Raw genomic sequence first — 19,990 nt, 5'->3', positions numbered from 1 at the left:
CATGATAAAACCTATCGGCTATCACTGTTGGCAAAATCAGCTGTAGAATGAGAAGATCAAAATCTACATTGATGATCAGAAAGTAACTTATTAGATTTAAGATGAGAGATTAAGTTTTTGTTAATTATAGATTCAAAACCTTGCTTATGATAGCAAGAAGACTAATGGGGCAGTAGTTAGACGAGTGAGATTGCTCTCCAGAATTTTTGAAAATAGGGATAACAGATGACATTTTGGAGAATTGTTTTGCTGAAAGATAAGGAAGTAATGGTTTCGATTAGAAATGGTTTGATTAGAGGTATGATAATAAGGGGATTCTGATGATGAAGAAGAATGAGATAATAGTTTTAGAGTGATCAAACCCTGATCAGAAGCACTTAATAGTGAATGTGGAGAAACTGCAGTGCTCAGTTCTGATCCTAGTCAGTACTAGGATCAGAAATAAGACATAAGTTGAGTAGACAAGGTAAATGATTTAGTTGTCTGGCAAGTTCGAAAGTTGACTATTTGAGTTTGAGATTGAGAAAGGCAAAAGTTGTGAGCTCTAACGCCTGCAGAGTCACTGACACTAGAGCAAAGCCATTCAGTGTGATAAGCATTAAAGTCACCACCAACAACGATATTGGCTGCTGGATGAAGAGAGAGGGAATGGTCAATTTTAACAGAAATAACATCGAAAAGAGTACAGTCTTGCGATGAAGGAGAGCAACATAGAACAAAGAGAAGGTGTTAAAGTGAAGTGGTGCTAAACAAAAGCACTTAAAAGAATAGTTGGTGGATTCAAATCTAGTTTCCTGACAAATGGGTGAATTCTTACGAATGTAAATGACCAGGCCTTGCATTTGACTATTGGAGTCTTTATGAATTAAAAGAAGATAACCATCAACACTAAGATCCCGAGATGAGACAGCCAAACTCAAATTAATCTCACAAAGAGGAAGTAGGTCTGGTGACCTTTGCAATAGATAAGACTCAATAAAAGAAAAGTTACTTTGAAAACTATGAATATTAGTGAATGATAGATTTGGAGAACTTGGTGATGACGATGATTTTTTGTGTTTTATAGTTTTTGGTACTTCAGTCATTTTTAAATCATTAAGGAACTTGACTAAAAGCATAAATAGCACTTAGTACACTATTTAATAGTCCAAGCAATTGCCTCATTACTATTAATAAACCGTAAGCTGTAACAAAGGGCTACAAAAGTGGCCTAAACAATGCACACCAAAAGTGCAAACAGAGACACCATCTATATGCAACATGACACTGTTAGTACTCTGATATTATACAGCTGTTGATGGAATCAGTTTCTGTGAGAGCTACCACAGAGTTTACCAGCTGGCCTCAGAACCATAAAAAAGAGTTTTAGAGCTGTACCCTAATTAGGAGATAATAGAATGAGTTGCCTAGTCATTAAAACAGAGACACAAGCAAAACCCATGCATTCAAGTGTCAAGAAGATCCAAGAGTCAAGAAGATCCAGAATTCAACATCTTAAACTGAAAACAATGTATTATAAATATATCTGCCCCAGCCTAATAGATGAAGTAGGGGTGCGAAGCTGGCCAACAGATAAAATCTGTTTACCCTTCAAGTCTTTGCCAAGAAAGCCTTCCACAAGACAGTAGCCGGATGCATTTAACATCTGCACAAGATGAATACTTTTATCAAGACACCATCTCTAGCCTTTACTCAACCAAGAGTCTAAAAGCAGGGGGTGTTGTAGGTCGGAGCTTCTCCTAACATTTGCCTAAAAATGTGTATCCTACAAGGCAGTAGGAAATGAAGCAGGTTGTACTGGGTTTCATGTCATTAGTCAGGGGCTATTCTAGACCGCTTTCGGATATAATAGAAGAAATAGAGGAAAAATAATTTTGAAATTTTAAATTTAATTTGAAAAAGAAATAGAGGAAGAATAATTTTGGTATGTCTTGTGGTTGCATACATATATGAACTTAGACTTTCTATCAAAACAGGATTTCATAATTTAAAATCTGCCATTTTGAATTGGCTAAATAGCCAATATCTCTAAAGTAGATCAATTAAATGTAAAAATTTGTATTTTCTTTTCAAAACAAGAAATTCAAATATGAAATTCAAACTTATTTGGTTAAGTGTTGCTAAAAATATGCATGAAATAAATATATTTCATTAACTCTGATAAATAAAATATTAAAGATTTTTATGTTTAGAAAGCAACATATACTTAAAAAAATATAAAGAAAAAAAAAAGTTATATTGGAGATTTACTAAACCTTGATTGTCATAAAACAATTTGCTGTATAACAATAGATAGCGTATATAATATATAGTCAAATACATCAAAATTCAAAGTTGATGGCTTATGTTGTTCCTGCTATGTAAAGAATTTATATCAAAAACAACATCTAAAAAAGGAACCATAGCTGCATAGTTTTGATAATTGCCACAATGTTGAGAATCTAAACAGAATATAAGTTATACTTTTAATAAACATGGTTTGAAATATACAGATATAGTACCATACAAACAGTGGTTAAATAAGGAGAAATCCATTAGTTTAGAAGCTATAGTACTTCTATTAGATGAGTTTCTTGAAGAAATTATTTTCATAATTAAAAATTTATGATCACATCAATTTTTTTTAAAGACACAGACTCTATTTTTATGTAATCTGAAAGAAAATCTTCAACAAAATCAAATTAATAATTTGTTAAATTTTGCAGAAAATTTCAGTGTTATAGCTTAAGATACAGTCAAATGATTTCATTGGAATAATACCTAAGCATTTGTTTATTATTTACTACAAAGACTCTGAAATAATATTCAAACCCATAAACTATTGCCTAATATCTGATAGTATACAACATGTTATTAATCATTTTCAACAGCAATTTTAGCAGATATAAAAACTTTCATCCCAAACTTAACCTTATGTTATTACTTTAGCAATAAGCTAAGTCAGCAGCAAAATACAAAAAATCTTAAACTCTTAGCAATCTTACTAGGGAAAGGAAATATTCAAGTTTTTTCTAAACCGGTTTTTTGAATAAACCACATTTGTTAATGTTTTAAAAACCGGTTTTCCGGTTTCCTAGTGTATTTTTTTATTATATATATTTCAGGGGTACAACAGCAGCAATAACATAAATATATATAGTAACAATATTATATACGTACATTGTATACAATTGAGCAGCAAACAAATGAGCCTTTTTAATGGTTATTTTTAAATTTCTTAAGACAATAAGCACGTAAAAAACATAAAGCATTAAGTGTTTAACCTCATCATTTAACCTTAACCTTAGTTTAGTGACAAATAGACCACCTGCAGAAAATGACCTTTCAGCCTCCACACTTGTTACTTGGATTTACTTTAAAGCCGTGTGCAACAAATCTAAGTTGCTTGTTCGTTTTTTTGTTAGCTCAAATATTGCTATTTCTTTGAGCTTTGCTAGTTGATTCTATTTTTTGTTTCTTTGGTGAAAGCCCTTCTGACAAGGAAGTAAATTGTTGTACTTGTTCCTGACTAGTTTCATTGTCTGACAAATTTTCCTCATCTATAGATTCACTTCTCTTTGGCTCAAACAAACGATTAAACAAACTTGATGCTGTAATAGCAATTGCATCTCTCTTTGGCATGGAATTTTCGAAAATGTAATGAGTTGCTCCATTAATGACATCAGGATTATTCAGATATTTAACTAAATTTTCTAATATAGCATTCCTCCTCTTAGTGACTCTTTTAGTAAATGAGTCAACTAGCTCTTGACTAAATATGTTTTCCTGACTTTTTAGCTTCTTGAAAATGAACTTCAAAATGCCATCAGATGAGAGCAAGTTCGAATCTCTTCTGCAAAGTGCTTCAGCACCAACCTTGATTGGTTCTAAAGCATTTACTAGATTACTTGAATTTGGTTTTTTCTTTGGATCAAAAATGATGCCTTTAGGCTCTCCGTTAATCAATGTGCCTCCTACATAACCTCCTGGATCCAAGCATGTAAGGAAGCTTTAAATCCTTCTTGTCAGTTTTAAGTCTAGCTTCTTTGTACTCCTTGGTTTTTTACCTTGTTTTACAGCTATATCTAATCATAATCATTTTTTTTTTTTAAAGTACAACTTTCTTGAGAACTAACGCATTTTTTTTATTGAAAAAAATCAATGTAAAAATGTGTTGTTTGATGCTAGGCTCCATTATTGCCTGTTTACTAAGCTTGTATCTTATCTCAGAAGTTAGGCTCTAGAGACTTTAAAATAAAAATCTTTAACAGTCAAACATTCGATTTCTAATTCAAGGGTCTGATCTTATTACCTCTCCCAAGGGATAAGGCAGAACTATTTGCAAAAATAGTGAATCTTAAATCAAACAGCCCTACTCTTCCTGCCATTTCAGTTAATCATATTAATCTGTTAGATATTCAAATCACTCCAGCTTCTATTGCTAAAGCCATTTCTCAATTAGACTCTTCTATGCTTATGGTCCAGACAACATGTCATAGTTTTACATAAGTCTTCTCCAAAACATTCTTCAATTCTCTCTAAACTATTTAATAAGTTCTAGTATTCAATGGCAACCATTAGCAGTTCATTCACCAATTAAAAACCTATATGACACAAGGCTTAAATTAACGCAAAAAAATTAATTGTGAAAAAAAAAAAATGCTACCCCACCCTATGTTAAAAATTGAAGTAGAAGATCAACCACTAAAAATAGCAAAAACTGAATTATTTATTGAACTTTTCTAAAAAAATTAAGAATAACAGTTTAATCAAAAACTATAGAATTTTGGACCCACCCCCTCCCTAATATGAGTCTATAATCTATAGACTAAACGAGTAAGATCAAAGCAAAAAAACATTAGATACCACGTTTTTTATAATTATTTACCTTGATCTAGCATACTATTAAAAATTTAAGTATAATTAATTTTTTCATTCACATTGTTTGCAAGAAAAAACAAAAAATTTGGTTTAATAAATTGAATTATATTTCCTTAAGTTTAAAAATATGCGTTAATTAATTTTGTAGAAAAAATTTTTTTTGAACAGAAGTAAAATAATTTATTGATTTTAATTTTTTATAATTTTATTTTTATTTTAACTTTAGCAATCACTATAATGTTTGCAATAGAATGTTTCTACTTTTAAAACTATTTTAAAAGTAGAAACATTCTATTGCAAACAAGAAACAAAATATAATTAACTATTCAAAACGATTTAAATATGACTTTCTTCCTCAGTTGCACTATATTCTAAATCTGATACTGTTACTGTAGCAAGATATAGGTTTAACTTTCAGCAACAATTCTCACTATGCTGGGTATTATGGACTGGGTATAAATGTTGAATCAAATTTCAAATTATCGAGAGTTAAAATTGTTTTAAATTTTTCCAATTTTTTTTTAATTTCAAATTTCAATTGAAAAATGATTTGTGGTAGCTCTCAGAGAGGAACAGATTCAACAGAATGATGTTGATTCCATCAACATCATTCCATCATCATCATCAACAGCTGTATTAATATTAGGGTACTAACAGTGCCATGTTGCACATAGATGGTGTCACTGTTTGTACTTTTGGTGTGCATTGTCAAGGCCACATTTGAAACCCATTGCTACGGCTTAAGGTTTATTATTAGTAATAAGGCAAATGCATGGACTATTTTTTTTTATTAAATATTTTTTAATTTATTTATATATATACTATATATATATATATACTATATATATATATATATATATATATATATATATATATATATATATATACACACACTATTATATTACTATATATACTATTTATAAATATATACTATTATATTACTATATATATACTGTTTATATATATACTATTATATACACTATTTATATATATACTATTTTATTTATTAAATAGTAGACTGAGTACTATCTATGCTTTGAGCCAAGTTCATTAACAAATTTTAAAATGACAAGTAAAAAGTTCTAAAAACTATAAAACACAAAAAATCATTGTCATCACCAAGTTCTCTAAATCTATCATTCACTAATATTTGTGGTTTTTGAAGAATTTTTTTTCTGTTGAGTCTTATCTCTTGCAAAACTCACCAAACCTACTTGCTCTTTGTGAGACTAATTTAAGTTTGGCTGTCTCATCTTGTGATCTTAGCGTTGATAGTTATCTTCCTTTAATTCACTCCAGATTCTGTATTTAAAAAGGTTTCCTGCTTAAACTCTTCTACAGTTTTGCAGTAGTGTTCTTTGGAGCTGTCTCCTATACTTTCAAAACTATTTAGCTAGTGCTTATCAGAGTCTTGTTTTTTGTCCTGCTGGAAAGTGGTATCTGTTATCCCTATTTTCAAAAATTCTGGAGAGCGATCTGACTCATCTAACTATCGCCCCATTAGTCTTCTTTCATAAGAATGGTTTTTGAGTTTTCAATTAACAAGCATATAATCTCTCATCTTGAATCTAATAACTTATTTTCTGATCATCAATATGGATTTTGATCTTCTCGTTCTACTGCTGATTTGTTAATGGTAATAACTGATAGGTTTTATTGTGCATTAGATAGATGTGGAGAGGCTAAGGCTATCACTCTTGACATTTCTAAAGCCTTTGATAAAGTTTGGCATGCTGGTCTTCTCCATAAGCTTTCTTCTTAGGGTGTATCAGATAACATCTTAAGCTTTATTGAATCCTTCCATACCAATTGTAGTTTATAAGTTGTCCTCAATAGACAGCACTCTTCTTCATACCCTGTAACTTCAGAGGTTTCTCAAGGTTATATTCTTGGCTCTATACTCTGTTTAATTTACATTAATGATCTTCCAGAAATTTTCACATCTAAGGTGGTATTGTTTGCTGATGATACTACCACTTACAGTGTTGTATTGTAATGATTACTGAAAGTAACGATTACAGTAATGATTACCTTTTTCAAAATAATGGCAAAGTAATGATTACTTGGTTTGTGGCAAGTAATGGAAAATGTAATCATTACTTTTTTTGGAAAGTAATGAGTAATGTTAAAAGTAATGAGTAATATTAAATTACCCATTACTTTTGTTTTGTCCCCTATTTTTCAAATCCTAATTCTGGTTAATATATTCCGTATGTCATCATTAATAATCCTTATCCAAAGACCATTTGGTATACATTAACATTGTGATAGCCAAAGCTATATAAAGTATTTAAATATATTTAGTAAACAAATACTATGGCAATGACAGTTTCATTGAGTGGTTGTGATAAAGAAGATGGGTCACGGCATACTAAGGATGTATTTGCCTATTTTGAATTTATTTTATCTGCTACGCAACAAGCAATGTTGTTGGAATATGCAAGCTATGCCTAAAGTCAAAAGCATCTTAAATACCTGGTAGAGTAGCCGTGTCATCAAGTTTCAATCTATTCCACATCTATTGAATGCACAAGCTACAAAATTTGAAGCTTTCTACAGGATTCAAATTGTACTTTGACCATGCTCCACTGTCATGAAGCAGTCAAGCACATTTTTCTTAAATACAACACCGCACTGCCATCAAGTGCTCCAGTTGAAAGACTTTTTAGTAAAAGATCCTTAATTATGATAAAGTGGAGAAACAGACTGAGCAATGATTTGTTTGAAAAACTTTCATTACTGAAGCAAAATGGGGAGATTGAGTTATAAAACCTCAAACTATTATAATTTATAAGTTTCAATGTTTCGCTTCATGCATCTGCACTGCAGATGTCAGCTTGATAAGCACAAGCAGTCCATGGACACACAGACTTTTATTAAATACCTATTCTAATTATATGGCACAGCCATATATGATAGGATATTATATATATTAGGTATTATAATGCATAATTGTTTTAATTCTTTTATAACTGCTTTAATTTTTTTCGTGCATCTTTTAGCAAATAGTAATGGGAAAGTAATGATTACATGTTGAAAGTAATGGAGAAGTAATCATTACCGCACCAGTAAAAAGTAATGGAGAAAGTAATCATTACTTTTCCAGTGAAAAGTATTGACCAAAGTAATCATTACTACAGCACAGGACTGCCAGCTACTGATGAACTTTAACTTAGATAAAACTCAATTTTTTTAGCTAATCGTTATCACAATAATCTAGATATATTTATGAACAGTAATGTACTCAATGAATCATTTAACCATTATCATCTAGGATTTTGGACTAGGAATTTGGATCAAATCGATTGCATAATTAGCATCTCTTTATTGTGCTTGCCACTTTCTTACTCAGGATTCTATTCTTTATCTTTATAAATCTCAAATCCGTTCTTGAATGGAATACTGTTGCCATATCTGGGGCAAATCTTCCAATGATACCCTTTCTCTTTTAGACAAGGTACAAAAGTGCATTGTAAACATAGTTGGATCTGCTCTTGCAGCCAACCTTCAACCATTATCACATTGTCACAATGATGCTTCTCTTTCTCTTTTCTACAAATTCTATAATGAACAATTATAGAGTGAGCAAATGGGCACTGCTCTAAAGATCTTTTGTCTCATGTGCCATCTACTAAAATTCATTCTCGTGTTACTTGTCATTTAATTAAGTCTCATCCTTTTACTGTGACTTTTTTTAAGTGCTCAAAAAATTTTTATTTGTCTGTTTTTTTTCTTCGAACATCAGTTCTTTGAAATTCGCTTCTTTCATCTTGTTTTCCTGATTTATATAATATACAATCTTTTAAGTTGTCTTTCAATCGTTATCTTACTCTGTAAACTTCATCTTTTTCTTCCAGTAACTTCCAACTCTTTTAGTGGTTGCTTGCAGCCTTGTGAGAAGTGAAAATGTCAAAAAAATAAAAAAATAAAAATTGCTTTTTTATCTTAAAATGAATAAAAGATATGCAAATTTAAAAATTATCTTGATACTTGTCAAAAACTTGTTCGGCTAATAAAATTGAAAATATAATTTCACAGTAAATGAAAATAAAATATTTTATTGAATATAAAAAAACAAACAAGTAAAAGTAGAAAAGTGGTATTCTTCGTTTAATTAAAACTTTTATTTTGTCAATAGTTTCTAGTTAAACTAAAATGCACTTAATGTAGTGGAAACCTTTTTTAGAGGGAAAAACCCAATCTAATTGTGTTAATGTGTAAACTGTTTAAAAAGCTCTGCCGTAAGTACAATTATTATTTAAATCAAATATTTCACAACAAAATAAAATATGCAGATTCATGAAGTTAATACTAACATCTCAAGCAAAATTATAATGGCAAAATAACAAATGCTTTTTGTTAATATCTCAATATATGACTTATTTTAATAATTTAAATAAGCTTAAAACTTATTTTCTAATGTTTATTTAAAAAATAAACATAAGTTGTCTTGGCACTTGGGAATCCCTTTAACAACAACCACATTAGAGAGGAGTAAGACCTGCAAATCTTGACTTTCCTATATGTGAGAATCAATTCAAGAAACAGAAATACAGTATAAGGTAAGTCATAAATTGAATTTTGAACCAACTTCGACTTTTTGTTATTTTCATATGTACATTATCACTTATTAGTGCAGGCAGTGTTGTGAAACATTACTGTTTAGTAACCCTTAAATTTTGTATATTTTCTAATACGTCAATGTGTCTAATATGATGATTATACAATCTATATTTAATAAAATGTAAATAGTTTTTTTCGAAATTAGGAATTCTCACCTGTACCCATGTTTTCTCTTACAGTTTTTATTATTATTTTTTGGCCATTCTACTGATCTTGCAGTCTTACATTTTGTTTATAATATTTTAAAAGGTTTTATAAAAAAAGTATACTTTAGGTGTCGTTATAGATCTAAGTAAGGCCTTTGATACAGCTGATATTGTTATACTGTTTAAACTTTATACTTATGTTTGAATTAATTTTTATTTATTTTGTTTAATGAACAACTTTGGCCTGCAGTGCAATTATTATAAGTAATTAAACTTCCATAAACCAAATCTAATTATAACTTTATGTTTAATTATACTATTGTCTATATTGTTCACTTAAGTAGCATATAGACACTATAATAATTTTGATTTTAAATATTTTAAATAAATAAAATGAAATTTGGATTTTACTTCTTGGTGAAGACTGTCAAGATCAGATTGGGTTCTTGATAATGCAAATACTTGTGCTCCAGCTTTTAACATTGCAATGCAAATGCCTCGACCAATACCTTGGCAATAAATTACAAAATTATTATACGAACTGCAAACATTATATGATTTGAATAACAATTTTTTTACTTTTTACAAAATAACAATTTTAGCCAAAATCTGCTCAAATATTTGAACCAAAATTTTGAGCAGATTTTGGCTAAAATTGTTATTTTGTAAAAAGTAAAAAAAAAACTGTTAAGAATACAAAGACATACTTGATACTTGTATCAAGCTCAATATTACTATAATACTACATCACTAGAATATTACTATGACAACAATATTACAATAATACTTTACTGATACTATTATTGAGTGCATGTTACAATTCTCTAAAATTTAATTTTTTAATCTTTTTTTAATAAAAAAATAAAACATAATTCAAAACTCCCAAGTATTTAAAAAAAACTAATTGATTACGGTGCAAAACTTACTGCTTATACACTATCCATGATTCAGGGGTGGAACCTCTAATGTATGTCATTCTTCCCGCTGGACTGCCTGCCCAGTTTTTTAACTAAAAAACCTTCTTAAAGGTTTAGTTAAAAAACTTTCAATATAATTTCAATACTTAAAATTATAATTTAAGTTTGACGGAATGTAAAATTAAAGATGTAAATAATAAATATACTCGATGGAATGTAAAATTAAATATATTATAATAAATAAATTTCTTGTAAGGAACTAATTGTTTAATATAAATATATATATATATTTTTTAATTGAAAGATTTTAAATCAAATATGATTTTGAAAATTAAAACTTTTAACTTTAGTTTTAAAGGGATATAAAATAGTTAATAAAACGTAGAATATAAAATTTAGTTTCAAAGGAATATAAAATAGCTAACTAAGTTATTATTAAGAAATTAAATATATTACCTAATTTTTGTGATATCGAATCAAAAGTTGTATATGTTAAAATAATTTAACATCAATTAAACAACCAGTAAAATGATCAACAGTCATAACTAAGCACATTAAATAGTAACTAAGCACACTGTACAATTCATATAGATTTATTTCATATATAATTCTCATATATATATATATATATATATATATATATATATATATATATATATATATATATATATATATATATATATATATATATATATATATATATATATATATATATACATTTTGTTGGTCATATTGGAATTTTATCACAAGAACTGTCTGGAACTTTTTTGTGTTTGGAAGACAACTATTATTTGCGCTGATGTTTTTAATTTTAATTTGAACTTTTTTTGAAAGTTTTTGGATGTTTTTAAACAAACATATATTTTTAAAGGCGTTTTTAAATGACTGGCGCTTTAGGTAACTCGGTAACTTTTGTAACAAATAATGAAATAGTATTTAATAATTAGTCAGGTCATATAAATTATTTTTGAATTTCCAAAAAGCCAAAAAATGTAAAAATATCAAAATTTGATATTACAAAACTTTTTACAACAAAATGCTATATTTAAAACTTTTTTTTGTAGATTGTAGTTTTCTCGCAGTAAAAACACTGAAAAATTAAGATGTTTTTTATCTTTACTAAATCAAAATCTGATTTTTACAAACATTTTAGTAAATTTATATTGCGTACCATTCTAGTGACGTCAAGTTGTTTGTTTGTCCAAATATCAATCCCACCCACAACAACTTGCATTTTGTTTTTGTTTTTTTAATTCTGATTTATTCCCAACAAGGTTGCAAGCATCCACTATTAAGTTGGGAAAGAAAAAGCTAGAAAGAAAAAAAAGTTATAGAGCAAGGAAACCGTTGACAGAAGACTTGAAAAGTTGTAGGTTATATGAGTCAGAAAACATGAAGATGGGAAAGAGTCCCATAGGGTTGAAGTGGAAAAAAACTAAATGAGTAAAAATTTTTAGAGCATGCAGGGACAGAAAAAGTAAACCAATGAGACTTTGCTGTCTCATTGGTTTACTTTTTCTGTCCCTGCATGCTCTAAAATTTTTTGATGAGTCAAGCGCGAATGAGTTTATTCAATGGAACTAGATATGATAGCTCCTTTAAGCAGCAACCATGATAGTATTTGTAGAAAAGAGAAAGAGAGCAACTTTACGATTATGAGAAAGGGGCTCAAGCTTAGCAGATAGAGTGGGTCCAACTACATTTATAATGCATTTTTGGACCTTGTCTAGAAGAGAATGAGCATCATTGATATAACCAGCCCAAATATGACAACAGTATTCTATACAGGGATGAATAAGAGATTTGTAGAGGTAGAGAATGGAATCAGGAGTAAGAAAATGGCAAGAATGATTAAGAGAAGCAAACTTGGAAGATGCTAATTTAGCAATCGATTGTATATATGTTTTCCATGAAAGGTCAAGAGTGAGAATCCAAGAAGATGTAAATTAGAGGACTCAGTGAGAGGATTGCCATTCATTATTATAGGAATGTTGACAGTATTGTAACAGTTGCTTGCATTAAATAACTCAGTTTTATTAGTTAAACTTCACAAGCCACTGCGAACCCCAATCTGTTACAGAAGTGAGACCAGATTCAAAGACTTTTTATTGAGATAGGAGTATAAAGTTGAGTCATCAGCAAAAAGATATAACTTTAGATATAAGAAAGCTTATGGAGAAAACCAGCATGCCAAACTTTGTTGAAAGCTTTAGATATGTCAAGAGCAATAGCTCTAGCCATACCGTCTCCGTTTAATGCACTGTAAAATATTTCAGTCACAGCAGTTAGCAAGTCAGCAGTAGTGCGAGAGGATCACAAACAGTATTGACTGCCTGACAGCAAGTTACTTGACTCAAGATGGGATGTAAGAAATTTGATGATCAAAGACTCAAAGACCTTGCTATTAACAGAAAGAAGACTGATTGGACAATAGTTAGAGGAGTCAGAATGTTCTCTGGAGTTTTGGAACAATTGGAAACAACAGATGCTATTTTCAAGCAGGCAGAAAAACAAGACTTTGTCAAGTGCTTATTAAATATTTTTGAGAGAATTGAAGAGAGTTGGAAGAACAATTTTGTAAGACTATGACAGGAATGTTGTCTGGACCGCAAGTCGTAGAAGAGTTTAATTGAGATATGACTTAAGCAACCAAGCTAGAATGATTTGAATGACTAACAATCGGTTAATCTGTTTAATTGGAATGGAAGGAAGAGGATGGCCATAAGATTCAAGAGTTGGATTAGAAGAGAAGTTCTTTGCAAATAGATCTGCCTTAACCTTGGGAGAGGTAATAAGATCAGTCCTATGAATGAGAGATGGAATGTTAGACCTACACTTTTTAATGAACCTGATGAAGATAAATGTAAAATAAATTTTAAATGAAGATAAATGCTAGAAAATACAAAATAAATTTTTCATGACACTATTTAAGAACAATGTTTGTCCGAATATCAATCCTGTAATGCCCTATGCTTAAAAAATTATTTTAGTTTTTTAACTTATTTATCATTTTTTTATTTAAAGAATGAAATGCTTATTTAAAATGGTGCAATATTATTAATTGCAAACTCCTTTAAATGTAAAGTCTAAAATGACAACAAGGTGATGAGAATTGTCCCCAGTCAAGAACCTGGTAAAAGAAAAAGAATGGTTTCTTGTAGAAACTACCATGGAGCAGATGAAGAGGAGCCAGCTTTCCCTGAGAAAGTACATTATCCAGCATTATCTGTATTTGAGAGTCAGATTTCTAAAAATGGCAATGAAACATTTAATTTCCTGTCTTTTTTTAGACAGAAAATTCAAGGTGATTTTTATTATTTTTACCAAAATAAGTGATAATTAAAGTCATGCATTTATACCCCTTATACCTTCTTTAAATTATCATGCATTGAAGATGTTTTGTGTACCTTGGTTGTGTAATGAAAAAAGATAATGTGGTAGGTTGTATTCTCTCTGGAACTCCATGGAGAAGAAATGGTTTTGGGATAACTACAGATAAAAACCTGATAGTTCAAGCTGAGTATATACAAAAAGCTTGAACAGTATATACAAGCTTGAACTTGAACAGTATATACAGCTTTAAGTATATATAAAAGTATATACAAAAGTACATGAAAAAGTGGAAGTACTAAATGGGAGTTGGTTATGATGATGCTCAGAATAAATTTAAGAACTCTTTAGAAGGTAACAAGCTAAAAGGAAGTGACTAAAAAGGAAAAAATTCAACATATTAGTCAAGATTTACTTTTATCAAAACTGAATATAACTTTTATCTTAAATGTATGAGCAATAATACAAATTATTTTTAATAATGAACTTTAGTTTGACTAATGTATTTGTCTATATTGGTAACTTTTAAGTTTGTTTAGTGTAATAAAAAAAAATGCAATAAAAAAATCTTAGGAGGTCCTTATTATATTTGAAAGTTCAAACAACCTCAAACAACCACAAACATTTTATATAAAGAATGTTTTTATAGGCTTGTTTTATGCTGGTGATGATTTAGCCATTCTACACAGAAGTTGAGAAATTGATAAATGCATTCTGCTTTCATACAAGAAGCAAGATTTAATTTTTAACTACAAAATAGTGATAGGAGATCTTGCTTGTTGTTTTGAACAAGTCAGCGTGAGAGCCAAATCAAGGAAGAGTTATAAAATCTTTTCTGTACAAAAAGAAGCAAAAATAATGGCAAGTTTTTTACATGAAAATGAGGTAAGTTTTAATTATTGTGATATGAAGTGTATTAATCAAAGTTTTGATGTTGATTTTGATACTCATTCTCCCTAAGGATAATGTGTAAAAAATTGCTAGAACTGCAACTGGAATGGGCATTTCTGATGGAAATACTGATGATATTACTTTGTCCCTTAGCTCTGGTCACAGAATCTCTAACAAAATCACACAGGAGAATGTAGCTATTCTGAGATCCAATTGTAAAGAAATGGTTAGGGACACTGGCAAACCAATTAATTTACATTTTGATGGAAAATCATTACAGATTTTACAGGTGCATTAGATGAGACGAAAGACCATATTTGTGTCCTTTTAAAATGGAACAATGAGACACATCTTCTTGGGATGCCAGGCCAGGACCATGGAACATGAGCAGCACAAATTTTTAGCAATTCAAAAGTTATTGGATCATTTTTAAATTGGTGAGTCCCTTTATGGTGTATGTTTTGACACAATTAATTCAAACACTGGTTGTCTCAAAAGAGCATGCACTAACTTAGAAAAATGAAAATGAAAAATTTCATGGTCGAAATTGCTCTCAGACATCATGTAGGTGAAATTCACATTAAGCATTTTTATTATGCTGTGGCAATTCAAAAAAACTAATGGTCCCCAGAAAAAATTCAGCGGTACCTGAGTGGAGGAGCAAAAACCTTTTATTTTTAATTATAGCGATATAGTGAGAAACAGTGACTGAAGTTAAATAAATTAGGCAAACATTAGAAGCAAACACTGCTTACTGCAACATCTATACTACTTTTTGTAAAAATATTATTAATACTTATTTTCAATTAGACATTTTTAGTTAGATAAACGTGGCAAATACTGTGAAATAGCTAAGCTTTTAATTATGTATGTTGTTAAAGATTATGCCACCAGGCACAGAATTTAAAAATCTCACATGCATGATCAACGTCCAAAGCCCTTTACTTCATGGAGTTTAAGCTACAGCTGCCAAGAATCAGACAAGTCATTAATCTGAGTGAAGACATTATAAAAGAGATTGATAGGATGGCTAACTATATTTCCTTATTCGGGGTTCCATAGTTCCTAACAAGGGAGTTTTTAGATTCTGCTGCCACTTCAAACATAAATACAAAATTGTTTATTAAAATAAAAAAAATAAAAGACAATTATAATTGCTACATATTGCAGCAACTGATAGTTCTTTAAAGAAATGTTGTCAAAAAATTTTTATATTTTTTTAAATTATGTCTGAACAGACAAAAGGTTTATACAAAATATTTACATAATTGTATTTTCCTTCAAAAAAAATTTTTTTTTTTAAGTTACTTGATTTGATTAAGTGTATAATTAACTTATTTACTTTCACCTGAAATAATTCTATAAAAAATAAACAAATAAACATTTTATGTTTTGGGGTTCAAGTAACCCTGGATAGCTCAAGTAGCACTGGATGATGGTATCAAAACCAAATAATAATCCCAGTTAGTATGAGAAAAGAAATACTTTTAAAATTGCACGAAGGTCACTTAGGAATGGAGGAGAGCGATTGCCATGCACAACATGTTTTCTGGTCAGGTTTAAACAAACAAATTAAACAGTTAATCCAAAAGTGCGTAGCAAGTATGAGGTATCTTCCATCAAAGCGAAAAGAACCTCTATTCCCTTATAACATTCCAACATGACCATTAGGGTTATGACATTTTTTGAATCTGTTGTGGCTATACTTCTATAACGTGAGAAATGTTGAGTAATTGATAAAAACTGGTTTAATGGTAGTATAGTTGCAAAAATATCCCCCCCCCCCCCTTGATAGTAATGTAATTTTTCATCGATTACATGAGGACACATAAAGCTTATTTCAAACTCATTTATGAATAGCCACAAAAATAAATAAAACTACTATATTTAGTATTTATAAACTGCATATCATTGAAGTGGATCAATATAAGTAATTATTTTCAGCAAGTTAGTTTTAACGCTTCACAGGTCATTCTTTCCAATAAATTTCACATTTGCATATTCCCATTTTTTTGAATTTTGAAGAAGATCATCCATCAATTTAATGCCTCGTTCAGCAATATGTTTGTTCTTGGAATATGAACTACACTATCTTCTTTGCTCCAGTGTCTCATAAAGCACTTTAAAGCAGCTGTACACTTAATTTCAGTCAATGCATCAAGCATATAGTCATATGAGTTATCATCAAATAATTGTTTGCTGAACCAAAGTTTTTTCCATTGATTTGCAATAAAAGTTGCTGCATTTTCAAGTTCACACCTCCATGTTGGTATAAGAAAATAGGCAAGAAGAACATAGGATGCTCTAGAGTTCCATCTAGCACTGTGCAATGGAGGAGGCTTGAGCCACTTAATTTTTGGTAATTTTTTATGATTCTTGAAGTAACTAAAAGCTTCACGTAACTCATAAAGGAATTTAAAGTCATCTCGCCATCCCAAGTTTATGTAATAATTAGGCTCAGCTTCATATGTATAATTTTTTTTGAAGATTTTCATAATTTTCGGTTAAGTCCTTCACAAATTTATAATCAAAACCAGGACTTGTTGATTTACAATTTACAAAATGATTTAAAGCGTGTTTTAAAAGGAGATCCAGTATATGATGCTGACATCCTAAATATTGTGGTTTAGTAAAGTCTTTGGTTTCCATTTCATTTTGTATTTTTACAACTATACCATTTAATCTTCCTGTGTTTACTGCTGTTGTGTCACATATAATCATTGAAATACATTTCCATGCATCAAAATCATTTAGCAATTTTTTAAAAGCTTCAAAATTATCATTGGATTTTCCACTTTCACATTTAACAATTCCTAAGTTAATTTTCCTTTTCTCATTTTGAAGTATTACAACTTGGTATTCAGTCTTGCTTATTTTCTTTCTATCAAAATGTAGGCAGAATTGTTCTTTTTGTACCATTTTAGCACTAATTTTCTTCATGCTTTTCCCTTGCCTTATAGTTGATCTCCATATTCCTGTCTGACTTTCAATTTCAATACCTTTTTCAAATAACTTTTTACAGATTCTAGCTGATTTATTTGTACTTAAAGATTCAGCTATCACAAGATTAGATGCTAACGGCTAGTTCAGACCAACATATTACACAAGCACATAAAATAGTTTTTACTTAGGTGTGTTTTATGCTTTATAGCGTATTTAAAAATCAAATACTTCCATAATAGTCATAAAAACAACAATATTTTATAGCATAACTTAATTGTGGGTGGGGGACATTTTTTAACTATATTCAATATTACTATGAAATTTTAATATTAACTACTAATTTCTCAGGTTTTAAAACTATGGCCAATTAAAACTATGGCCAATTAAAACTGTGACAAAAGTTGAAAAAATCATAACCCTAATGACCATGGCAAAAATTGTTTTGATTTATGTAGTATGTGTTATATTTATATATATATACGTACCACAACTTGATCTTGTAGATCTGTGCTGGACTTTTAAAGAACACATAAATAAAACAGTGTTTTGAATCAGGAAGTTTTTTAAAAACATCCTGATTGAACCAAATAAGCCCATAGAAGGGGTTACTTAAACTTGGTTACTTTAGCTTGAACCAGACTGTTTCCTTAAGTAACACCTTGGTTTCCTTAAGTAACACCTTGGAATTACTTGAGACAAGTATTTTATAAGTAATCTGAATCACAAGAATGGAAACTCAGTGGTTATGTACAAACATAGACCCATACTACCATACAATTAACAATCAACTAAAAACAATTTAAAATTCTTTTTACCAAATTTAAGAATTGCAAAGCTATACCTTTTCCAGCACCAGTAACAAGAACTTTTTTTCCAGAAAAGTTGTATATCATTTTCTGATATTTATTGTTGCTAATTGCTTTTTAAATAGTATAGTATTATATAAAAAATAATTAAATAACACTTCCTGTCCAATTCAAGATCAACCTCATCTGAAAGTACCAAAAAAATTCTTTTATGGAAACATTATATAGATACATTATATAGATACTTATGAATACATTTAGCAGTTTTTTTTTTTAATTTTTTAATTTTATCAGTGTCAGATTTTTGCATTTTGACGGTGGATTTAGGATTTTTTGTGTTCAAAATGGTTAACTTCCAAGCATGAAATAAACTCAAACCTTTTGTATCTTCAAGATGAAATAATATGAGGATGATTTACAAAAAACTACAGCAATCTGAACTTAGGTGGATTATAACTCCAATAATTTTTCCCTCTTGACCCCCGTCAAAGAAATTATTTTTGTAAAAAATGAGCATTGAATTTTGAGTGCTTTGTTTCAATTGCTTGTTCACTAAAGATTATGAGAAAAGATTGATGCTTTAACACAAATTCTTAAACATGTTAGAAGACAGCATGGACTTTAATATGAATGATATTGGTAAAAATAGGAAAGATATTTTGAACTTCTTAACTTCAGTCCTGAAGGTTTCCTTTAGCATTGTTCCAAAACATGAAGAAAACACTTCTTTGAAATGCCTTAGAGATTTAATATAATCAAAGACTTCATAAGCACAGGCTTTTTCAGCCATTCTTTAAGGAACATTAATGTTTTTTAAAAGCAATCATTGCCTTTGAAGTGTCTGCCATGGTAAGGCTGGAATTAAATGTGCAACTCAGCTGGCCATTCTGAAAGATTTTCGAAAATATGATTAACAACTCCAAGAAAAAGATGGAGTTTGATTAGCGGAACAACATCTAAAATGAGCACTAAGTTGTCCATATTGAACAATGGTGAATGAAATAGATTTGCAAAATCTTTTGCAACAAACTCAGCATATCTTTCCATCAATGTGCTAAAAGATCTTAGAGATCTACATTCTGATAGATTGTCAGAATTGAAATCGCACCAGCAGCAAGGATGCTTGCTTGAATGAGATTGAATTCCAGAAATAATATTGGCCATTTTTAAACCATATGAAATGTAAAATGCATTGTCATTCAGTTAAATAATATTCATCAATATTTTGACATTTTCACATGCTTTAGGTAGATTTTCAAAAATAGCAGCAATGAGTTGACGTTCAACATCTGTATCTCAAGCTATTGAATCTGTTAGCATGTGACATTTTATTTGTTGAGAACTAATTATTTCGTTACTCTTATAAGTTATTCTAATAACAGCCAAGCTCATTTTGAAAAAAGATCTTCTTGATCATATATATTTCCTGAAAAATGATCCTTGTGATCTCGGTATTTTTGGCTATATATATATA

At 29.7% G+C, this 19,990-nt stretch overlaps 1 protein-coding gene across 2 annotated transcripts in view; it reads right to left on the bottom strand.

Moving 5' to 3' along the window:
* Positions 1–18,642, bottom strand: part of LOC105849667 (L-xylulose reductase) — a 43,616-nt gene extending 24,974 nt beyond the window's left edge. Inside the window, exons 1-2 of one of the 2 annotated variants that reach the window (XM_065803755.1) lie at positions 18,552–18,642; positions 10,041–10,138 (exon numbers count right to left, since the gene is read on the bottom strand). In XM_065803755.1, coding sequence (XP_065659827.1) covers positions 10,041–10,138; positions 18,552–18,603 — 150 coding nt within the window. In that variant the 5' untranslated portion in view covers positions 18,604–18,642. Of the gene's footprint in view, positions 1–2,255; positions 2,442–10,040; positions 10,139–18,551 lie in introns of those variants that run through there. The other variant, XM_065803756.1, reaches the window with a different exon arrangement.
* Between the last annotated feature and the right edge of the window lie 1,348 nt (positions 18,643–19,990).

Source organism: Hydra vulgaris, chromosome 08 (assembly GCF_038396675.1).
Source record: "Hydra vulgaris chromosome 08, alternate assembly HydraT2T_AEP".
NCBI lineage: Eukaryota > Metazoa > Cnidaria > Hydrozoa > Anthoathecata > Hydridae > Hydra > Hydra vulgaris.
Note: the sequence above shows the minus strand (reverse complement) of the source record. Positions and strands in the feature narration are given on the sequence as shown.